The following is a 25,379-nucleotide window of genomic DNA, read 5'->3' on the forward strand; positions in this document are numbered from 1 at the left end:
AAGATCTCTTATATCTGTCAAATCTCAGGTCTGATCACCCTAGAATTTAGGTCAAACCATCCTCTCCGCAAGGGGAACACTTGACCCAAACAGTGAAGCCATCAGGTGGCTGGATGCTTAGATCAATACAGGTCGGTGGGGAAAAGATCTGGAATTCTTAAACCCAGAATTTGCAGAGAGATCAGATCACTTACCTGGGATGCTGAAGAAGAATTATCACAATAAGAGAACCAGAAATAATAAGGATCCACTCGGGCTTCTCACTGCGAGTGTCGACCAGACCAGACCAGACACCAGTCCCTAAGCCTTGATCAAACACAAGGTTGTCTCAACGAAGACGACCAGCAGCAGCAGCAGCAAGCTTGTAAATTGGTTTCATAAAATCGTGGGCATTGTGGGAGCCCTTCTCCTTTATTTATAATAATGATGGGGTGATTACAAGAAATAGAAACTACCTTTAGTTTCCAAAAACTGAAATAGAAAATAAAATAAACTCAAGACCTCTAGCTTCTAAAATTAAAAATAGAAACTAACTAGAAACTAACTAGGTACTGAAATTAGAAACTAAATAACCGCATCTAAAAAGGGAACTAATGGAAAAAGGAAACAAACTAGTAATCCCGTATGCAACCTTAAAGCCCCTCTTTTAGACCCATAAAAGTGGTCCATTACACTCCAAACCACATGGACTGAAGGTCCAACACATATACAACCCAACCCTAGACTTATTCCTACTAAAGCAAGCTTAGTTTGGTGAATAATCTGCATCATGCAATTATTCTAGTTTTTCAAAATTTAGTTCCCGAGGACGAAGTAGAATGGATTTCATTTTTGTTCAGAAATTGTTGGGATAAGAGTGCAGAACCAACCTATTATTTGAAAGAGTAGTTTCAGGTGTTGTATATTCGGATGAGTCCTTATGTTCTTCCTTTGATTCTGTATTCATCAAGGTTCTGCTTCCAAAATGCAGAACTTGGTAAGGCTTTATTCTGTAGTTTTCAAAACCCTTTATTCGTCACGGATATGGCTTGTTGGTCAAGGAACAAGTTTACTGGAGCTCTTTGTTCACTAGTGGTTTCCGCATAATCATCGTTTTATTGATGTTGTAAAGCTGTGTTGCATGAAGAATTTTCTTTTTGTATTTCAGTTGTTACATAATAATCTTAAGTCTCTTCAAACCCCATGATCTGATATGTTTGACTCACCATGCAGCTGGATCAGGCAGACTTATCATTTCCGCAAGTGTCCACAATGGAAGTTTCACAGGTAAACATCTTACCAGGTCTCTTGTAAAATAGATCTGGAGCTATCAGAGCATTTATGTGTATCTGTTAGCATAGAATCCTTAACGATAACAAGTGATGTCTTCTTGTCTTGACACTGAAAACCTTTTTCACAAGTTTGCAGTCTAGCAACTTTGAAATACTTTCAAACAGCTTGGTAGAGCTTTTAGGCACCATGGGCATTTTTAGTTTGACCTCATGGATCAGATTAGGCAATATTCTTAGGTCTCAAGATTTCTGCCTCTCTTTTGTCTTGTTTACAGGAGAATCTAGATAAAAGCCAAAGGGATCTCCATGCCTTTAGTAGGAAACCTAGGGCGGGTAGTCAATCTGCTCCGATCTTTCCTGAGAAGAAATCTGATGCGGGTGAAAGAATAAGACAAATGAGACCATTGTCAACACGGAAGTTTCACACTTATGTATTACCCACACCAGTTGATGCAAAGACTTCAATGGCTGCCAGATCAAGTAATACTATTCCCCAAATGAGGCAGACAAGCTTGGGTGGACGTACTCACAATTTGTGGCATTCATCACCCTTGGAACCAAAGAAGCACGAGAAAGACTCCAGAGATGATACATTGTCCGGCCTTCCTGTTGTAAAAGCACAATCAGTACTTAAGGAGAGCAACATTAATAGTGCCTCCATCAGGTTGCCGCCTCCTCTATCAGGAGGGCTCTCACCTCCACAGTTTGATCCACGCACTGCTTCTGATACTAAGAAAGTCAAAAGACAAGCTTTCTCTGGTCCAATAACAAGTAGACCTTGGTTATCCAAGCCTGGTTTCTCTGCTAGTGGTCCCATCAGCCAAAGTGAGCACCCCCTACTAGTTTCTGGAATGGTTTCATGTGTCCCCATGCCTCAGCCGTCCTCATCCCCAATAGTATCTCCAAGTGCTTCTCCCCCTCCTCTATCTTCACCCAGAATAAGTGAACTTCATGAGCTTCCTAGGCCACCAATCAGTTCTGCCACTAATTTCACAAGACCTTCAGGTTTAGTTGGCCACTCTGCCCCCTTGGTTGCCAGAAGTCAGGAGCATTCAACCACAAATAAATCACCTAATCTGACCTCAAAGTCTGCATCTCCACTGCCAAGGCCTCCTTTGACTGTTCCTAGGAGTTTCTCCATACCCTCAAGCAGTCAGAGAACAATGACACAGCATGTGACGAGGCTGTCAAAGGCTGAAGAAGTTGCATCACCTCCTTTGACACCTATTTCCTTAACAAATATCCAACCGGCATCAACTGCTTCTGACGTAGTCAATCAAACTGAGCAAATAAAAGGTAACTAATAAAACCGTTGCTTGCTTTTATCCTTGAAGAAACATATGCTCTGACGTCCTCCCTCTTTATTTATTTATTTTTTAACTATTGGATCACAAGTCTATATGGTAGGCCTTCTAGTAAATATTTTTATAGGCCTCCTACTAAATATTTTACAATACATTAACTCCTACTCCCTCTGTCCGAAAAAAAACTGTCTTGTTTGAGAAAACAGACATTCTAAGGTGTGTTTGTTTAAATGCATTAATCAATAACTCCTACTCTCTCTGTTTTTGAAAAACTGACATGTTAAATGCATTAAAATGTCGAACAAAACTTTGTATCTTGGTTTTTAAATTCTACAAACATTTTGGGACATTGCAAACCCCTTACAGGTCTTTGTGGGATGGATTGAGTATTACAGTATAATTTCTTTTTTATTACTTTTATTTCAAAGTTTAAAAATGCTTTTGACCCAAGGGAGGATGAAATTTCCATCATCCTATGTATAGGAATGATAAGTTTATTATGGACCTGGATTACCTGTTTGATAAGTTTGGACAAGCAAGGATTTGATAAAATGTTTAAAGTGCATGCAAAGTTGTCAGGTTCCCTATTCTCATCTCATTTTATAATTTTAAATTTCATTTGGGTGGCCATTTTGGTTTGGATACCAAAATGAAAAGTTTTTGATATCTAAATTTAATGAGGATATTTCAAACATACATGAATGTATATGGGTAAAATTTGTCTTATAACGGTACAAATATTTTAATATTAATAGTTGTTGACAAAACTAAAGTTGGCCTGTGGTTAAGGTTGTCTTTGAGGAGATCTTCTGTTTAAGTACTCCATCTGAAGAAAAAAATATATCAGGTGCTTAACATGACCCTTGGGGATTACCGAATTGGATTAGATATCAACTCTATTTTCTGGAGCCCATAAAGAATGAAACTGAGTCCAACCATGATAAGCCCGTAAAGAATAGGCTGAAATCAGACTTTCCATTTTGTTCCTGAAAATCAGAAATGGCCAGAATATACTGAAGGTTTCATCGAATTGAAAAGAAAGACCCATAAAACATTTCAGCCTTGTGACTGAACTTGGGATTTCGCATGCAAACCCATAACTTGTAAATCAATGAGTAAGCTGTTTCAAATGCATAGTTACACGCAAATCTATGGATGTGTCAACATTTTATATTTAAGTTGGGGTGGGAGGGGGGGGTCAGAATATTGATATATGGATTATTCACTCACTTTGCCTCATCATTACAAAAAAAAAAAAAAAAACAATTTGCCGTATCTCAACTAAATGGGGTAGGCTGCACGGATCTTCTTTCTCCAATCAGCTCTATTTAAAACACATACTTATTCACCCCAAAAAAAAAAAAGACATATTACTAGTCCTATGCTATGAATGCTTTCCTCATCACTTCTCCAAGAGGCATTTAGTCTTACCCCAGGATTATTTTAGCTCCTTAATTTGAATCATATAACAACTCCTTACTGGAGCATTCAAAGGCCTTTATTATACAATATGTGCCATGCTTTGAATGACATTCTCTCAACTTATCATGTTGGAGCTACTCCTAAACTAGTTTTAATTTGTTCATTCTTTATTTTATCTTTTTTTGTTTTACCACTCATACATTTTTGTTGGTCGTTAACAATCTTAGATATTTTCCCTCGAGTTTTAAGGAACACATCGATCATACAACACCTTAGATGAACCACTCCACCTCATCCATCCTAGTCCTAGTTCTTTGTGCGGTGTTATCCTCTATTTGTCATTTCCTTATTTATAAATTATAATTGAACCTTGGTACTTAAATTTATCACTTTGTAGTATTTCCCTATCATCAATTTTCACTATCCCACCTTCAATCCTATTTTTTACTAAAAGAACTCATTAAGTGCGCTGCTTTTATTGTACTTATCTTAAAACCTTTTGATACCAAGGTTAATATTATTGACGTTATGTATTTATGATAGAATGTGTTCATTCTAGGAAACTAGGGATCGACTCAAATCTGTGTGGAAGGAAGAGCAGATGACGTAAGGCTGCTTATGTTTCAACTTTCTAGGGCTTAGTCATTAGTGGAGTTAGACTGTGTGTCTATGCTGTAACTAGGGTTTACAGGAACAGAAGGAAATGGTGAACATGAAAGGCACTGTTTCAGGGTTGTGAACAGTAGGCTTTGACAAAGATAAAAGGTAAGAAGAAAATATTACAAGAATGCAGCAACAAATAAATAGCAGAAGCAAAGACAACTGCCTGCACAGTTCGTTGGTGCCTTGCCAGTAGAGTGTAGGCTCCTAGGAGGTCATGGGTTCAACTCTCTTGTTTTCTCCTCTTCTCTTGTAGATGTAGTTAAAGTCCCATTGGGCAGTTAGATACAATAACGCCAACCCCAACCCCCCCCCCCCCCCCAAAAATAAATTAAATAAATAAATAAATATAATATATATATATAGCAGCAGCAGCAAAACATTAGTAGACTTGACGAGGAAGAACACCCCCAGGCTACTCTTCCAAATCTCAATATCCAATTCTATTCCATTCATCCAAAATCTGGCTCTTATAAGGATTATAAAGTCTCAAATAGAAAAGAAACTAAATGAAAATGAAGTCTCTAATATGGGACCTTCCATATTTTATCTTACCCAGCTTGGAAACATATGTTAAAGGCTCTTTAGGAGTACCGCCTACTTACCATTTCTTCTAACCTCTTTACCTGGGTAACTAGTAATGAATCATGGCTTTAACAGATAAACCATGTATAATTTGGAAAACCTGTCACTAAAACATAAACCTGTCTTTGTTTCTTAACACCCTTCTTCTTTGTATGTGCAATTCCTAAGTTGAAAAGGTATTGAGGTAGCTTTGAAGTTCTACTTTTGCGCAATATTATTTTGAAATGCTCTGCTTGCGTTTCTGGTTGCCTTTCTTGCACTTTCTACATTGCATTTTGGTTTTGAGACTTCCTGGAAGCTGGATTCCGTCTTCTTGCAAATACGGTGCTTCTGTCTCAATAAGCATTTCCCATGTTGATGGAAAGTGATAGATCCCAATTTGGACAATTACCTTTTCAAAATAACGTTTTTAAAATTAGGTTTGAGGAACTGGGCCTTGGAAGAAACATGGTGAACAACCCTGTACGCCGCCGCGCGCGGGGGGGGGGGGGGGGGGAGCATTCGAGGGGCCACAATCTGTGATATATGTGACTTCCAGAGAGCTCCATGTCTTCTATTCAAGGGTTAGAATGATTATCAGACACTTCCATGCGCTAGAAATAGCCATTGCCATGGGAATTTTTGTAGTTATTATTCTTGATTCTTTCCTTATATAACTTTCTTGACCATGAATGTAAAGACAATACCTATGTGTGCAGATGAAGATTGATTTAATACACAAGCCTTGATCAATTCCGGTAGAAGACCTTTTCTCTTAGTGTCGCAAAATGGGGTGAGGTTGTGTAAATATCAGTGTATTATTTGGTTTCTCTACTGTCCTCTTGCAGGCCATTGGTAATGATTGAAACTTAGCAGAGGTGCATCGAATAAAAGCATCGGACATCATCCATCAAATATGGAATTTTTGTTATATAAAAAAAGAATATTGAGTGCTATTTCAAATATTTTCCTTTCATTTTCTTGTTTTGTTCACCAGCAAATCTGGGAATTGTTATTATTCAAGGGAAAATTTTATGTAGCATATACTCATGGCTGCTAAAGCCAACTATATTAGCATTTTCAAGCACCAATTGCATATGATGGTTCTGATATAAACGGAACCAAGAACAGATTTTTTTTTAGGACTTTTTAGGTACGAATACTTGATCCATAGTTCCCAAGGTACAACATAAGATTTTGATCCCAAAACTAAACGACCATACTTTTGTTGCTTGTATATAATTAATACATAAGAATGGCACCGAACAAGGCAAGAATTAACAGTGAAATAAAAAAGAAATGACAACCAAAACAGCACTTGATCCAACGTAGAGAGACATGAGCATCCTCTATCTTTTGTGGAAAATTTACATCACCGACTTTCTATTCATGTTGCAAACTTCAGGTAAAAAGCATCATCAAAATGACAATATACAAGTCAATATCAGTACACTTCGGAAAAGAAACATCTGTCAACCAAAGGGAGTACCCTTAGGTAGCACATTTGACATGTGGCCAATCCATAAGGTCCCAAATCCATCCAATGATTGAAATGATCAGATGTAATGGATGAAAGTATTGGGCTTCCCCCAGTTATGTGATACTTACATTTGGCTAAAACAATCAACAAGGCAGAAATAGTTGTGCCTCCGTAGTTCCCCCTTTGGAGAGTAACCGGAGAGAACCTTTGAACATAAAAGATGATCGGGATATTGCTTTCCTCATTTGCATTTCAACCCCTATCTTCCACCACCAAAAACTTCTGAAACTTGTTCTTTACCCTTATTTCTATGATCTGTAGATAGCCCTAGTGATGGTCTGAATGCTTGTTTGAACATCCGAGATGGTGCCATCTGAGCCTCTTTTCTGGTTTTCCTGCCTAAAGGTACAGGTTTTCTCAGGGGTCCTGAAAATGGTATGCCACCGGCCTTTGGGTCACAAGCTGAAGAGGCAAAAGAAGAATGAGTAACAAATGATATTCTTCCATCATGTGATATGTCCAGCGGGTGCCCAACAGCTCCATCTTGATGAGGAGGTGGAAATTTCTCACTCTTGCTCTTAGCATTGGCTGGTGTTATGAACCTCCGCCTCTGGAAATTAAATGAGAGGATCGGTATAGGGGGGCAATGCTGAAATTAATAAACTAGTCACACCAGAAAAAAGAGCACATATAAAAGATTATATGTTCAAGCTTGTATGCTGCAATAATGAGGTCACAATAACGTAAGGAAATATAGAATATGCTACTCTTTTTTTCGTTTTTCTTTTGAAGAGAACGTAAAGAATATACCAAGGAAGTATCTTTGACTGACCTAAAAATGTTTAAAAGCAATTTATAAACCCACACTTGATGTTCTAACCCAAAGGATATCAATTGACAACAAAAAAAAGGTGGAAGGAACTCCCAGTTCGAGATAACCACTAAACAAATGTCCATGAAGCAGAAGCTCATAATAGTAAATTTAGTTGACTATAGACAGATCAGAAGCAGGTATTGCAACCCCCCCCCCCCAACTGGTTCTGTGGTTCAGTCTAAGATTCTCTCTCTCCCCATATCAGGTTTTCACTACTGGATTGGCCAGATATTCTGATCCAAAAGAATATGGGAATTCCAAATTATTCCTTAGATATTTCTCTTTTCGGGGAAGGCTTTAGGTGCTGGATGATTATGGAGGAAGGATTTTAAGCCTTTGAGTCAGTGAGATGTTAAAAGTGTTGGGACTTTCATCATCGAAATTACTATCAGAAACCCCTTCCCCCCTTTTTTGGTGTGTGTTTTGGGGGGGGGGGGGGGGGGGGGGGGGGGGGGGGGGGGCGGCCTGGGGTGCAATGATCATCTCTAGACTTTAAAAACACTCGTGAGATACACTCCAATCGGATCTCAATTAACCAGCAGCTAGCATTCCCTCTGTTGGCCCTATGCTGTTTCCTAGGCTTTAGGGCTGATTAAATTAATGGAACCCCAGTTCCTTCCACCCAAGGATCCCATTCGGCTTTGCAGGCTCCCACGGGCCAGGTGTGTGGATGAATGAACTCAAATCTGGCTCAAGTAGTGGATTCTCATGTTATAGGCCTAAATGAGATTGATAGGCATAAGAAATACTCAAGAGGTGCCTCAGAATTCTGAGGACAAAGGATAATCGAAGTATCTATCCATGGGCAAACTCTCAGGTTCTTACCCATTATGGGAAAGGTTCACTTAAAATTTAGGACAATGACATTGCTCAAACACCCCAGCAGAAGGTAATAAGAAGGGTTATGGTCAACAAATGAAGCTGTGTAGAAAGGTGAGAAGGCAATACCAATTAAGAATGAACTTTTCCCAGGGGGACGAAATAGAAGTGGAGGAAACCAGTTACTCAGCTATTTAGGCAATAGTCAATGGTTCCTATAGAAAATGAGTTTATTTAAGAGATTTGCCTCACATACATCCAGGTTCACTTGAAGCTCAGCATTTGCTTCTGGTGCTGGGAATGCTCGGCCACCCCGATCACGAATTCGAACTCTCTTTGCCCCATCAGCCGCATTTGGTTTCGCATTCAGTCCCCTTTGCCTACAGAGGGGGAAAAATAAACACTTTCTGTTATCATACAGGCCAAAACAAACAAATTAATATCATAATATGGAAAAGGAAAGTAGCAGACCTTCTGGCGGCTGTATCCCTCAATTTCATATCTATTTCTTTGGTTGGAGGATACTTTGGTAAGCTTGATGGTTCACAAGCATAAGGTTCCGTACTGAAGAACTGCACTCAGATAGCAGAACAATGAACTACTTTATCATGGATCTCCCAATGAAGAAACAATTACTTGGGTCAGCCATGGTTCTAAAATGGCTTCACTATAGAAATTGCCTTTCTACATTTCAACATTTGAACGTCTCATAAACAACCAAGCACCACGAATTCTAGCAGGAAACAACTGTAGATAATCAGGTTAACCAGATGGTTGAATTGACCCCCTGTCAGTGGTACTGAGCATGCAATGCAATTTGGGATAAAAACCGCCTACAGTTAATTGGGAAATAGTACAGGTACCCAAAACCAGAGTAAAATTCCTAAGGGAGATAGATACTCATTTACAAAGACATTTAGTTTTTGACAAGTATAATGTTATACAAAAGATAATCATTACTATTATTATGTAATATTTATTTACCCACCACACTCGTTCACTATCTAAAGTATGATTCAGATATGAAGCAATAACAAAGGGCTAAACCACATTCAACCTGGATTCTGTACCAACTGCACGCCCTGTCAACACAGGAATGGAAGCGGTCCTGGGTATCTGTCAGTGGCTCCTCAGTTTTGGGTGGGTAAATATATATATATATATATATATATACATATATATATATATAGGATATGGGATTCTTGGGATAAAATTGTCCATGGCTGAGGGATGGGTTTTGTACATGGAAAGAAGGGGTTTGCCTTTTTGTTTCAACTGATGTTTGTGTACAGCATCATGTGCTTACTAGTTGCTTCACTCTGCTATCAATATAATTACTTTTTCTTCAAATAAAAACAAAACACAAGCAATGGAAGCGGATTTGAAGGATCTGAACCGCTGGGTATAACAAAATTCGCATTATAATATGAAAATTACTCCAATAAAATTAGAAATCAATGCTCAGACAAGGAAAAAATATTACACGGCCATGGTTACAGTAGGGAAGCAATAATATGAAACCCTCAAACTCTTCCTTTGTAAGTTAAGAGCAAATAGGTTGAAACAAGCTAATGAACATAACAGAATCTGTATATCAAGGAAACTGGATCACTCACACCACTATTCAGAGCAGCAGTGGCAGTGCCTCGTTCATCTGGATCAAGCGAAAGAAGGGTTTCAATCAAAGATATCGTAGAAGGTGGAAAATCTTTAAAAGTTTCAGCTATACACCGTCTATATGGTTGTTGTGGCTTAAAAATAGTAGCATGTGGCAACTTGGATTTCTTCCAATATTCCTCTGATGGAGAGCCACATAACTTAAAAATCTTATGCAGCTGTTCCACCTAAGCATGACAAGAATCAAGATATAAGAACAAAGAAACTACAATAATAAACACCAAGCAGTATAGCAAGAAAACAGAAAGTCAGGAACTCCCACAGATTGTATATAAAGCACTACAAAGCATTTTGAAATATGAAACATAAAACTTACATGAACGAGTAGAGATTCCGGGAAAACTCCGATAATAAAGACATGCTGACATGGTTTGAATAAAAAGAAGCAGAACATGCCAGGTGAGCCTGTATATCCACTTACCTCTTGGGGGGTCGAAAGGGCATCAATGTGGAAGCCTAATTAGTTAATCCACTATCAGATGGCAAAACCCAACCCCCAGAAATTCCTCTAGATAGATAAGGCAAGTGACAAAGTGATGCAGGCATGCAGCACGGCACAAGGAAAGGTGGTGGAAATAGGTTGAGTTTTAAAGGTTTAACAGAAAAGAACAGCAAGAGAATAAGAAATTGCACACTGTTATGGGACTGTGAACAGTGTCATTAACAGTAAACTTGAAGAAAGAAGAAAAGAGAGAGAAAAACAGAAGCAGTCAGAGACCTGACATGATTAATAAAGCCTAATAATTCCTCTTGGGCGTAACAAAGTCCATGGCAAGGTGGATGGCCTTGCACGTGCAGTTTTCAATTCCACAGCAACAGCTCGCTGAAATTTGAATTTGATGCAATTTGGTTAACCTAAAATAAGTTCAGATGCAAACCACAGAACAGCAACTAATGTGTAAACCAACATGTGAAATCAAAATAGAAACATCACAAATGGTAACTGCTCAGATTTAGCAGTTACAAAAGATAGGAACCAGGTTCAGAAAACAGAAACTGATAGAAAATAGAAATAGATGCAGAATAGAATACCGCTTAAGGTGGTAAGGCCATCATGTTCAGGGGAGGCCTTGGGATGCTCTAGTACGGAGGAGTGATCAGATCCACTATGAAGGAAATAGAAGAGCTAGGGGTAGACCTAAAATGACCATCGATGAGTTGGTAAGGAAAGAAATGCAGAAGCTAGGACTTGACCCTAGTATGACATCAAACAGAGCTGTTTGGAGGGCAAAGATCCAAGTTGCCGACCGCGTTTAGGTAGGATGGCCCGGAGGTGTTGCATTGCCTTGTTCCATTCCTTCTCTTTATCTTTTCCCCTTTTCCTCTTCTTTCTTTTATCTTTTTCTTTGACAGATCCATGTAGCCAACCCCATTTAGTTGGGAAAAGGATGAGTAGTTATTGCTGTTGTTGCAGAATAGAAAGCAACCAGATTTAGAAAGCAGTGCTGGACGAATTAGAAACTGACAAAAAAGGTAACTAGCAGCAGAACTCTGCACAACTAGTAGCCACAGATCAAGACAAGATGCATAGACAGGTTAGAAAGTAATTTCCAAAAGCAATGGCCTGAATCTGGAAGTGAAATAGTAGAAGAGTTAGCAACCAGACATCAGAATATGCAACTGATAGAAGACAGAACCGAGTAGCAATTATTTGCATAGTTGAAGCCTCAACAGAGAACAACACTAGTATGACAGGGATCAAAGTATACAGAAACTGACTTGAGAAGATAGAACAATAATTGAAAAGAGAATGAAGAATGAAGAAGGCATATTAGGCCTCTCACTAAACTGTGGAGAAGGAATCCCACCAACTCCAGCCTTGGCATTCCACCAAGATTTCCCTACTGTATCCCACAGTATAGCAGTTTCGAATCCCACAAAACCATGCTCCCTCTCTCACAGAATTCACAAACTCAAGGCCAAATTATTTTCTCAAATCAACAGTAGGGGTATGATTCCCTACTATTTATTTATAACTTTATTGAAATAAGCAAAGTAGGAAACCCCTATCTATGGTAGGTTCAACTTAAGTCTCTATTCAAAATAGAAACTAACTACTTCATCCTGTATAGAACTTAAATCCTTAGTATTTGGGCTTTTTATAGAATTAGTCCATTACAAAAGTAAACCCAAAAATATAAAACCCATGGCCCATACAACCCATTGGGAACTCAAATTAAGCCTAGTAAACCCATTCTTGGTTCAGTTTGATGGCCTGGTTTGCTGCTGGCCTTCTTATTCTTCTAAACTACATCAGAATTTCGGGCTAATGAGCTTGAGGTACACCATCTTCGACATGAGCAATGCTCTATAGAAGACCTGACAAGGCATTCATCTTTCTCCACCAACCTCTTTATCCATTGTGATAAAACTAATAAAAGCAGAATTTCAATTCTATTGTAGACAAAATAAATCTACATGGGCATAAGCCTGCATGCCAGAGATGCCCCACATTTCCCCAAGAAAATAACTGTCCGAACTATCCTGCTCGAATCTTTGTAAATTTATAAGGTTCCAAATTTTGTGTGAAACAGATTTGTTGTAGCTCAGATTAATGCTTTGTACATATCCAACCTGAAATCCAAATGGGCAGAAGACATGAAGGTTTTTCCTTTTAATATTATCAATGGCATCTATCCACTGAAATGCATATGTCTTATAGAGCTCAAATTTGTCTTTACTTTTTCATCTATATTTTAAAATTATGAGGAAATTACACTCCCCTCCTCTGAACTTTGGCTTAATATCAAGTTCCCCCCACGTACTTTCATATATAGCAACAAACTCCCATCTAGTTTGAAGATTCTATCAAACGTACCCTTTCTGTTAGATATCCCTGTTAAGTGATGACATCATCACTGAAGTAGCTTATTTTCTGCCCAAATTACCCTTCCATATGAATGAAGGGTAAATCCCTAAAACCACTAAACAAAAAGAACCATGAATTGGATTTCTGTCGTCGCTCGCCACTCTTCACACTGGTACTGCTCTTCATCGTTGCTCGCCGCTCGTCACTCTCAACAGTTGATTGCAACTTGGATCTGTTACTCTGTGACCATGCCGATGGTGGATTCTTCAATCTCTCTCTCCCCCCTCCCCCCAAACCGAGAAGAGCTTCAGGTTTCAACAATCAAATTCCACAGAGCTTAATTTTGAGGAACAATTACCATTTCCCATTTTATCTTCTTTGCTTTTGTGGGTCTCCATCATTTCCTTGTGGGTTTTCCTGATTTTGGATTTCTGGGTAGAGACTAGAGAGAGAGGGTTGTGTTAAGTTTCTGGTATTCGTTGATAGGGGAGGTATTTATCTTTTGTAAAGTTCTTGTTTGTGTTTGTTCTCAGAGAAAGAGACTCTTATCACGGAGCTTTTGATTTAACCCTCTGTGGGATTTGTTTCTCGCATTGGTTAATTTTCTGGGTTCTGCCATTTATGGATTTGTTATTTTTAGATGTCCCACCTTTCTTTTAGGTTTAGGATTAATATGAGTTTGTGGAATTTTTAGATATGAAATATTTCTTAAGGGCTACTTAGGTTTTCACTCTTTGATCTCTGCAAATACTTGATCACAACGGCAGAAGTCAACCAGTTAAAAATTGAAGGTGTAGTAGGTTTGTCAGGATTTCCTTGGCTGAAATATACTACTTTCAGGCTCTGAACCTTCCTTGCAGATTCAAGAAATGTAGACTGGCCAGCCCAAGTTTAGTAACATAGCAAATAGGTGTGTGCCTTTCATGGGTTTGGAGGGAAATTTCGTAGTAATCGGCAAGTTTTGAGGTATAGGCCATACCCAAGAGAGGAATTGAAGGATACGAAAAAGACAGAAGAAGAAAAGGAAAATATATGGGAAAATGGGTTTTACTGGTTTTTGTTAGAACTGTTCATGAGTTGTTGATGTCTTTGGCTATTGGAGATGCTTCTAGTTCCAAGAACATGGGTTTTGATGAAAAAATGTGAAGGAGATGAAGCTGGGCGAGAGGAAGGTCGGCGAATTATCTTCCAAACAGTCTAGTGTTTCAGAGAAATGGTGAAAATGATGAAAAAAAGAAAGAAGAAGAGAATATAGGTATATTACCTAGAAGGGTAAACTGGTCTTTTTACAGGCTAGTTTAACAACATCAGTCACTTTAGGGTCGTTAGATAGAATCTTCAAACTAGAGGGGAGGTTGTTGCTATGTATGAAAGTACGTGAGGGGAACTTGGTATTAAGCCAAAGTTCAAGGGAGGGGAGTGTAATTTCCTCTAAAATTATTCATATTCTTCCAAGAAAATATTACCAAAATATTTTAACAAAATTACCTTATGTACCAGAATATTTCATTTTGGGAGCAAGAACGAGCGAGCCATCAATATGAAATTTAAAACTAAGGTAAACCCTCTGAGATATAATTTCCTCAGTTTCATGATCATTCGAAGGCTTCCCCAAATACTGAAAATTTCAAATCTACTTCCAACCAAAGTTTGTTCCTCAAAGTAAATGGTAAAGCTTGCATAGACCAGTTTGTACCATATGATAGGGATAGTTGAACGGAAAATAAAAGTCATTTCCATTGGTGGTGAAGGAATGAAAAATTGATCAAGAGAACCAACCCATAACTCTACTACAGCCTACCACAAGCAACACTCATCACTGATCAAGAGAACCAACCCATGGTGATGCAGTTGGACGATGGACTAAGAAAAAAATAAATATTTTTTGATTTGATTTTCTTTTGTTTTAGAAACAATTTCCTCTGAAATTTGCTAGCTTCTAATTTTAGAATAGTTTCCTTTCAAGTAGTTTCCATTAATTGTTTGATTTTTTTCCTTTATATTGGACATGTAATCGATGGAGTTTTTTCAGTTTTAATTTTGGAGACTTACAACTTGGTTGAAGAATTTTTGGGTGTGACCCATGGCTATCAATTTTCCCTTTCTCCCTCTCTGAATTTCTCTCCTCTCTTCCCTACCATTCTTTTACTTCTTCTTCATTTCTTCCTCTTCCTCTTCATTATTATTTTCGGGTTTTTCCCCTACCTTGCTCTGAGCTACAGTAGCTACCCTGTTTCTGGGCGAGAGTTGCAGCACTACTGAAGTGCTTCAAGCTCTCTTGTGTGAGATTTGTTTGGGTCGACGCTATGATCGAAGGAAGCCCTCACATATACGACCTGAACCCTAGAACCTTGGCTCCTATTGATTCCCCTATTGTAAGAAATAAGACCTGCAACTCTGGTTACCTGAAGCTGCCGCTCAGATTTGATTTCAGAGCTTCAATCTCCATAGCTGGTGGGTAGATTGAACTGCTGCTAGTTATAATCAAGAAGATTAGGAGTCCAAATACTCCAAAAATTCTGGCCGATTGGGTTCTTATCGGAAGGGTAACGGTACTCATAGACCAGTAAGCCTCTGCTGGCTTCTGGTTCTCAGGACAAGAAGAAGAAATAGAGGTTTTTTTTTTCTTTTTTCTTTATTGTTTAGCACCATTACTGTTACTTTCCCATACTACCATCACTTTTATTTCTTTTTTAATCTGTTGTCCTATTTTCTCCTTAGTCCTAAATTACCCTTTTACTAGCATATTGTAGCCTAGGCCTTTAGTTCCATCTAATTACAAGTCAACCACTCCCTTCTAAAGTTCCATTTATTTACAAAACTGCCACCTTCATTGGAAACTTCAGCTTAATTACAATTCTGCCATTTAGTTGAAGCTTTATTTCAATACAATTGTTATTGGGTGTTGCCTTTGTTTTATTGAGTGTTTAAGTGGGCCCTAAGCGATCCGATTTCAGCCCTTGATCCGGATCCGCATCACATGGTCTCTCGCCCTCCATCCCAGCAGGTTTTTCCAGATCTGCCACCGCTGGGAACAGCCTGGCCGTGAGGCAGGGCTGCTCCCCCCCTTTCTCGCTCACACCCTTCTTTCTCCTCTCTCCCTCCACTGTCATTTCCCTTCTCTTCTCTTTCTTCTCTTCTTCTCTCTCTCCCTTTCACCCTTTCTTTTATCCTTTCCTCCCCTTTCCCAAACTTTCGGGAGGTTGTGCTCCACCCTTGCCAACTCCCTTGAGAATCCTTCCGTCAAGCCTCAGATCCGATGTTTTCTTGAGCCTATGCTCAAATATGGAATGACATTGCCGCTGGTGCAAATCTGAACCTGTTGTTGAGTTCTCCTCACTCACCTACAGCCGCCCTTCCACAAGCCGCAGCCCAGACTAGATGTCATCCATCTCCTCTCTGATCTAAAACCGTTTGCTCTGCAGGTGCTCTCAAGACCAGCATGCGTGACTGACAATCGCCTCGCCGTTACCCTCCGCAAGGCCCATGCCCCTTGCCGCGACTGTCACCTTCACTTGGCCAGCTTCTTGCTTGGCCGTAGCCCTCCACAAGACCAGCGCCCCACCGCCGTGGCTGCCTTCTCACCGGCGGATTTCCGATTCTCGTCTTGGCAGCTAGGAGTCTGAAGTGTGAAAACATGTTGAGTAGGGTTTTCCCTCTTGGCCCATGTGGGCTTTAGAGTTTTAAGTTGCTTGGGCATCTTGGCTCTTTTTTTATTTTAAGCCCAAGTGGGGTTTGTGATGTAATGGACATGTCATTTGTGACATACTGACATGTCTTCTAGTCCTCAAGCCTACTGGGTCTTCCATTCTGAACTTTGGTTACCCTTATTGGGTTTGTAATCTCCCTTAGGGGATATTTCTCCTGCCCCCTTCTTTTAATGCATTAATTAATTCACCAAAAAAAAAAATAGAACCAACCCATAACTCTGTGCTACAACCTACTGCAAGCAACACCTATAATTGATCAAGACTTCCAAATAATAAGACATCAGACATCCAACCACATGCTACAGAAGTATATGTAATTTAACTTATCCATCATTGCGAGCTTGCTAAAGAAGTAGCTCATCTGATTGTATGTCAACATTACTAAGTTTATGCATAAAATATAGAAGAGAAACATGAATCATTGTAGTGAAATGACCATAGGACTATGACAACAGGTAGGTAAGAAGAATTTTTAATTCAGAATGTAAATCAGAAACAAAACCGGCTCATTCTTTAAAAGTGCAAGAGTTGGATATAATACAGCAAAGAATATGCAATTATGCAATACCTCTGTCCGCCCTGGCATTATTGGCTTCCCAGCAAGTAATTCAGCCAAAATGCAGCCGGCACTCCAAAGGTCAACACTAACACCATAATAAGTTGCTCCTAGAAGAAGTTCGGGAGGTCGGTACCAAAGGGTAACAACTCTGCTAGTCATTGGTTGCCGATGGTCCAGATCATAAAAAGCAGCCAGTCCAAAATCAGCTATTTTAAGACTTCCTTCATTGTCTAGAAGTAGATTTGCACCCTTGATATCACGATGCAAGACACCTTGATTATGACAGTGCTCAAGACCAGATAATAATTGCTTCATATAGCATTTGATCTGCCCAAAGGCCCAAAAGGAAGGTTTAGAAATAAATGTCATATAGACTGTTAAATTAGAAATTAGCAATATATTGCACCACAACAAACTACCGGAGTCGCCAACTCAAAATGGACAAAAGACCAAAGATGGGACACGCGAGAAATAGGAAAGGCTTCTTGCAGCAATAAATGTCAGTTTGACTATAAATCTCCTACAAGAAGAAGGCAATTTAAAGTTCAACTCAATCCAGAATATGTTTCCACAGAAAAAAGAGCATCCCGAGAGACAATACAGAAATTACAGTTGGTCAAACTTTTCAATATTTTCTGGCGGCATAACTTTCATGCTGAAGACATGACCATGAACAGGTGACTATTATGCAGAACTTTCAATACTAAAATCTCATAACATATCAAGTGACTATGTATTTCACTAATCTAAGTCACTGAAACCAAACTACTTACCTTGTTTAAATGAACTCATCTAATCTTTGCCCTCATTCCTCGCTTAGCCTTACGAAACTAAATTCCACAAAAACCTATGCCACTTCACCAATCTGAGTACTAAACAGACCTCACTTGTAAAAATCTACTTCAATAAAAGGCGTACCCAGTGCAAAAGGCTCACGCCACTGCGGGGTCTGGGGAGGGTCATAATGTATGCAGACTTACCCCAGCTTTGCGGAGAGGCTGTTTCCTGAAATCTACTTCATTTTTATTATTTTTCCTTACTTCATTGTTAGAGAGGATTCATTCTAAGCAAAATAATCTGTTATTGAAAATCAATTAATCAACTTGTTCTGTTACTCATTTAGATATTATTTCAGTGTCTCGGTGTATACCATTAACCACACCCAAAGATTAGGAAGAGAGAGAGAGAGAGAGAGAGAGAGAGAGAGAGGAGAAGTCTGGAAAAGAAATAATCATTAGTAGCTTTAACCAAAAACTCACTATTTCCAAGACATTTAGCAGAACATTGACAAGCTTGCTTGGAAAGATTAGACCATATATTAAGCTTAAGATGAAGGCTGAGGGCAGTTAATTCCAATATATGGGTAGAAAAGGAACAAATTTTGAAGATCACAGTCCACAGAATGCCCTCATTCTGAGTAGAGTAAGGTATAATGCTTCGGTTAGACTATCGTAAATCTTCTGGAATCACTTGTCTATGCTTCTCTCCAAACTCTAGTTAGCTAGGGGGACAAAAATGGGGCTGATGAATTGGAAAAAACCATACCAATACCTTGTCATATATTTCCTTCACATTCTACAAATCTACAATTGACTTTACCTGGAAATCCCAAGTTCATATCACCAACTGTTCCTCTTGCACCCTCTTGCACTGTCTGAAGTCCATATCAGGCCTAAACTGCACGGAGACTGCAAACAAATGACAATCTGGGAGCAAGAATGCCTTACACATATTCTTTGACACAATGGCAAAGCAAAGGACCTCTGACCAGAAGACAAAGGTGATGTTGGGTGACTTCGACAGCTAGACAGCAGCAGCAGTCTTTGGATCCATTGCTAAGGGTGCAATATGTTGTTGTCAATGCTTCTAAGAGAAACGAGATCTAGTACTCCCAACAATTACATTAGGGGATGAATGTGGACCAATGAACAATATCATTTCAATGCAACCAAGAACTTATTAGAAATGTTCGGTTCAGAACATAGTATTGCACATTAGTGTCGACGCATATAGCACCCAAGTGAGCTGTCAATACTCAACCCATGTTGTTTGCAGTTTTAGTGGAACTTCTTTCCTGAACTAAAAGCCACACAAACTTATGACAAAGGAACCAAAAACCGGTAAAAACAAGCAGAAATAGACTAAACAGATTTGTTTTTTTCCAGTACCATCAATGATCAAACAGCTCAAGAAGGAGAACGAAAACATAAGGTCATATGTCTGATCAGGAAGAATAATATAACAAAAGCCCTGTCTCTTCGTCGGAAACCAAAAAAAGAAAAGGAAAAGAACGAACCTTGATTCAAAGTCCAGAAAATTACAAATTCAAGAAACTTAAAGAGTGCGGCAACTCGGAGATAGTTCAGTTTTAAAAAAATCGAGTTTATAAAATTACAGACTCAATAAGTTTTAAGGGGAACACAGAGGCAGAGAGAGATATAAGAGGAATGAAACCAAACAACCTGTGGTTCGGTAAATTTGACCCCTGGGCAAGCTGCTAGCCCCGCAAGATCATGTTCCATATATTCGAAAACCAAATAGAGACTACAAGTCATCCTCGAAGTAACCAGACCTTCCAACTTAATGACATTGGGATGATCGAGCCTTCTCAGAACAAGAATCTCTCTGGCCATGAATTTCACGCTCTCCGGCTCCAAATTATCAAACCGAACTTTCTTCAGAGCGACGATCTTCCCAGAAATGAGGTCTCTAGCTTTATATACATTGCTATAAGTTCCTTGCCCGATCTAACAATCAAGAACGAAAGCAAAACGCAAGGAGAACATTAGGTGGGAAGACCACGCTAACATGGATACACAACTCCGAATTCAGGGCAGGTCCTGAGTACCTACCTTATCGAGCTTCTCGAACGTATCGGCACGTCGAGGGGTCCAACATTCGATGGCGTCGCCGGCAACGGCAGACAGCCAAGCGGGCCACCCTTGCTGAGTTCTGAACACCGGATTCGGATTCAGCCTCGGCTTCGACTTAAGCCGCCCTAGCTGCGGTGGAGGATTAATAACGCCGGTCCTGTATATCCTTTCCCTCTCCCTACGCACTCGTTCCTTCCTAGACCTAGCGCCATGAACGGCAACAATGTTATCGGGGGGTGGCACTTCTTCACCCTTGACGTGACGGTCTGATTCACCGGATCGTCCTCGTTCTCGTTCTCGGCCATCCCCTTCTGCTCTTATACAAAGAATGCAACCCATCCCTCAACTCCACCAATACCAGCAACTACTACTCCATTCAAACTGCCACCACATCGTTCGGAAGGACTAATAACAAATCAAAGAAGCGATTGATTGATTGACTGAAGAAGAAGAAGAAGAAGGATAGAAAGAAAGAAATTCTCTGCTCTCCAAAGTCCTATACTCCTCTCGGTTGCCTGCAAATCTGCAATATAGTGTAGTACAGTATTGAATGCCGAAGAAGAATCAGCGAAGATAACTCTGACTTTCTGATGGAGAAAAATTCTGGTTTTTTTTTCTTCCCCGCTCCTTATAAGACAAAAGTGCGGACTTTGGTATTTGGACTGAACTTCACCTTCAGACTTTGAGACTTTGAGACTTTGAGACTTTGAGAAAGATGAGATAGAGAGAGAGAGATGAGAGCTTGGAAACCCGGGAACGAGAGAGAGAATGATAGCAAGGTCGCTCACCGTTTCAGTAGTCCTCCACTCGTCCTCACTCCTCAGGCATTTCTACCGAATAACGAAATTGCCACTCTACTTCTTCCCCTGTAATAAATCGCTCTCATTGAGACAACTCACTTCTCCAACTACCGTTGGATTGAAATAATTATTGGGGTCCATCATTTAATCTCCTTTGGCTTTGGCGACTGTCTCACGTAAGCCGTCCTCATCGTATCTTTATTCGCCTCTTTGAATTGAAGGCCCCTCTCTCTCTCTCTCTCTCTCTCTCTCTTTTACCTGTACGGTAACGAGTTCAGTTTTTACTACTCACATCAGATCTTTACGATTTCATATGCTTTACACGTACGTGTTTTCATGAATATCCCTCTACATCTTTAAATGCTATTAAATAGGTCAGGCGTGTATCAGTGTGCTGTGTATATATGCAGTGGATAGTTGGGTTTCACACGGTAGAATTAACAATATGTGAATAGTCGGGTTGAAATCGTCTGCAATTCCAATTTGGTATAATTTCGTAAAATACCACCTTTAAGGGGTGATACATGTATTAATATCAATACAATGGTCTAGATTTAGTACAATTAATAAAACCTTAAATTAGTGAAAAGTCATTTAAATCAGATCTGGACCATTGCATTGGTATCAATACATGTGTCACCCCCAGAAGGTGGTATTTTTTGGAATTGTACCAGATCCGAATTGCAGACGATTTTTTTCCGTGAATAGTCTGATGTAAGACTTGTAAATACTTAGACACCAAAGATTGAACCTAGATCAAATCGAAACTAAACTGAATCGTTTAGGTTCAGTACCTAAACTTGTACATACTTAGACACCAAAGTTTAGTTCAGTACCTAAACTGGATCGGTAAAATTGCTTTGGATCAAACCGATTGGACCTAGATCAAATCGAACCAAAGTTTTATTAGATTGATTTCGATTTGAGAGATTGTAACCCACTAACAAACTGAACCACACTAGAAAAAAGAATGGACCAGTAATCAAAGTGGAACTAACTCAAAACCCATACCAAAACCAAAATAACCTGATAAAAAATAAAAAAAAATCCAAAATTCATTAAAAACCCAAGTTTTTGGATAGTTTTGTATGAAAAATCAAGTCCAAATCGGACAAAAAGCTGAAATCAAACCTTTTACGAATCGATACAAGAAACTGAAGCCAAATTGAAATCGAAACTGAAATTTTCTTATCGGTTCGATTTCGATTTTACCATTTTCAAACTGGAACCAATTCAACCAGGACCAAAATCAGGCCAAAACGACCCATTGACACTCTAATCTCGAGTTCCATCTTCTTAGGGGCTAATTTTTGAGAATAAATTCTATTCAATTTCCTGACAACTGATATCAGAATTAGAGGATAACAACTCCGGTGTGCTATTAAAGGTAGAGAAAATCCCTCGATCCTGTGTGGAAGGAAGCTGGGGTTCGTGGGTTGTTTAGCCGATTTTGGGCAAACCGATCTCGATCCCCATTCTAGCTTTTAATCCGTGAGTGGTACTGAGTGGAATCAGAAGTTATCACCCAAACAAAAAACAGAATAAAAATGGCATCAGTCCATGTGGCCTTTTTTTTTTTTAAATAATTTAGTGCTGACATTGGTAGGTGTAGGTGACATAAATGGCTTGTTGGAGCTAAGTTCCACAACCATGTCTCCTCAAGGGTCCACGTTCAGCTCCGTAATATCCTGAATTATTGGCTACAGGTTAATAAAAGCTACTAGGCTAGACAATACCTAAGGCTAGACACTCGAGGGGCAATTGAACCACAATTAATTGTAATGCTAAAGTTAATATTTGAAAGTAAGAGAAGTGTTTTTTGTTGGTGAGTTTGGTTTTTACGCGTGAGAGAGGATCAATGAAAGCATCCAAGGAAGTATTTATATAAGAGTTATTTTCCTTTTCATGGAAGTAGACCGGTCATTTAATCCCCCGAGTGTCTAAGCTTAGGGGTTACACTCCTCCCACATAAAATATTTTATCTTAAAAGCACTTTCCTTCTTTTTTTTTTTTTTAACTCTCTTTGAATAGAGAAGATATTACACGGTTTAACTTATCTAACTAACAAGCAACAACTACACCCATTCTTAGATGTTCATTAATATTATTATTATTCTTCGGGTAAATTCATAACTAGTTGTAATTGCCCATGGTCAAGATAGCCCATATATAGTCTTTCAGTCCCTCTTTGATAAACAAAAACAGCTCATAACAAAAAAGATAGATTTATTTACAAAGAAATGCCATGTGTGTTGATTGACCAGACTTGACTGATGGAAAAAATTCATTCGCAAATTGATCTGACTGAGACAAGAGATTCACACGTATGACTTCAGAGGTACTAATTATATTATATAACACACACACACACACACACACACACACACACATATATATATATATATATATATATGCAATTCTTGTTTCACAAACTGCCTATTATCGATTAATTGTGCCTACCTATCACCGCCTACCAATAATGCCTTTCAATTTCCATTCAATTGGTTCAGTAGATTCAATAATTGATTCGAAAAGGAAGGAGATCAAGAGATCAACCACCCACAAAACTGATAAAAAAATTTCTCTTCTATTTTTATATGTTTTGTACAGCTATAGCATATATATATATATATATATATCTATTATTGGCTGACATTGTTTAGTGAACTTGTATTTTAAGTAATTTTTATCATAGAAGTCAAAATCAAAAGATTATTTCTCTCTTTTCACACACTGTGAGAGAGAACCAGATTGGAGTTGCTTATCATTTTAAATAGTTTCGATATTTAATTTATAAGGAATGGTTAAGATTGACCATTTATCAAATTTGATACGCAAATTCAATCATATATATCATGTATTGATATTTTCTCTCGTATTTTTAGTTGTTTGGTTTTTTACTATCATTTCATTTTTCTTAGTTTCATTTTTCATAAAGTTTTCAAGACATTATTTTGTCACTCAACCTTTTACATTTCGACTAAAACTTTATATGTGAGCAAGAGAAGGTCCACCAATTATAATTTCACTGTGATTTGCGACATAGCATATACTTTCATCATTTAGGAAAATTTGATTATATGTTCATCCAAGAGAATAAGGAAGCACAATAGGTATGCTACTTTTATCTACATTTGAGGACAACTGTAAGAAAACAAGGGGCTGTTGATTTTTTCATTGGTGTCGTCGGCAAGGCAGTTGGAGCCTACGTTGGTACACTTTCGATGTTTTTCAGAGCTACTGTAGATTATCTAACATAAGTGCCACGTGGGTTGGAAGCGTTGGAGTTTCCGAACATGACATTAGTTAGTATAGGCAAGCACGGGGTTGTCTTGGCTTTGCTTGTGATAGTGGGCAAACATGATACGGTGTTCGATGTTTTTAATTTAATAATCCAATTGATGTACTCTGTGTCTACAACGTTTTTTCTAGGGAAGTGGTTTGTTTCACACATCCCCTAGTCAAGATGAGTCTGTCAATGGTATGTGAGATAGTATGATCAATTTTCATTCCTTAATTTTGAATAATGTGTATCCAAACCATATGTTTATTATCCTTTATTTGAATGAATTTTGTTTTACCAACAAATAAAATAGGCCAATGATAATATTATATGAATAAGATACCAATTGAAAATTTGATTTTTTAGTTGTCATATGTTGTGGGACTTCACAATCCTTTTGGTGAAAATTTATCCTTACTTAAGTTGTTGATTGACTTAAACCAATGGAAGAATGATGAGGCCATATTTGACAGTTAGGTTTATTGGGGACCTTGGCCATTTGGCTCATACATGCCACAAATTTTTGTAAGGTTCTTTAATCCATGACAATGTAATAAAGTTCCTAGAACTAGTAGTATTCACAGCTGAAGAAAAAAAGGGGGGGGGGTTCTTTCTTTGATGTGAGATGGGGAGAAAATGGATAATGGATAGTTTAATAAATAATAAGTTTATTAAAGATAGAAGTAATAGTTTCACAAGTCTCTCATTGGCCCATCATTTTAAGGAGATGATTTCTCACGACGCTAGTGTGGAGGAATTTGCACATCATACCAATGGTTGTCCTAGAAAATATATCATCCACATGAAACCTATATATCTAGATCAAAAGAAAAAAATTATAATAAAAATATAATGTGAGAGGAAAATCACACTCTAACATTGTGAGAAGCTTTTCCCTTATTTTATTTCCGAGTGTTTCAATATGAAAGAAATAAAGGTAAAGAGAAATTCATCGTGAGATTGTAGCACAATGTGGAAGCCACATATGTAATATTTTTCTATGCAACCAACACAATGTGTATTCAGATAGTTTAGATGAAGTGTCACCTCAACTCATTTCATTTTCTTTGTCTTATTTAGTAATTCTTAAAATAGAAAAGATTATACAAATGAGAAAGCATATTGACATACATTTGATGTGTGTCTTTCTCCTAAAAATTCAATAATAAATATTTTATTTGTTGCTATAAATTAAGAAAAACTATGATCTAAATTGTCTATTCAAACTGATTTTTTTATTAAATTAAATTATTAAGTGGGGAGCCATTAAAGAT

The 25,379-nt window shown here is 38.5% G+C and overlaps 2 protein-coding genes across 3 annotated transcripts in view; one reads left to right on the forward strand and one right to left on the reverse strand.

The window, feature by feature from the left end:
* Window positions 1-6,363, forward strand: part of LOC122078239 (uncharacterized protein At2g33490-like) — a 37,705-nt gene extending 31,342 nt beyond the window's left edge. For both annotated transcript variants that reach the window (XM_042644136.1, XM_042644138.1), the window contains 3 exons: window positions 1,213-1,266; window positions 1,547-2,567; window positions 5,941-6,363. In XM_042644136.1, the coding sequence (XP_042500070.1) occupies window positions 1,213-1,266; window positions 1,547-2,567; window positions 5,941-5,951 (1,086 nt within the window). In that variant the 3' untranslated portion in view covers window positions 5,952-6,363. The remainder of the gene's footprint in view (window positions 1-1,212; window positions 1,267-1,546; window positions 2,568-5,940) is intronic.
* A 154-nt stretch (window positions 6,364-6,517) lies between these two features.
* Window positions 6,518-20,845, reverse strand: LOC122078240 (probable serine/threonine-protein kinase At1g54610). Its single transcript, XM_042644139.1, has 7 exons — window positions 20,002-20,845; window positions 19,612-19,896; window positions 17,159-17,476; window positions 10,011-10,238; window positions 8,866-8,966; window positions 8,651-8,774; window positions 6,518-7,311 (listed from the first exon to the last, which is right to left on the reverse strand). Exons 1-7 carry the CDS (start codon window positions 20,359-20,361, stop codon window positions 6,961-6,963), a joined length of 1,767 nt encoding a protein of 588 aa, XP_042500073.1. The 5' UTR covers window positions 20,362-20,845; the 3' UTR covers window positions 6,518-6,960.
* Window positions 20,846-25,379: the final 4,534 nt, after the last annotated feature.

Source organism: Macadamia integrifolia, chromosome 5 (genome assembly GCF_013358625.1).
Source record: "Macadamia integrifolia cultivar HAES 741 chromosome 5, SCU_Mint_v3, whole genome shotgun sequence".
Classification (NCBI taxonomy): domain Eukaryota; kingdom Viridiplantae; phylum Streptophyta; class Magnoliopsida; order Proteales; family Proteaceae; genus Macadamia; species Macadamia integrifolia.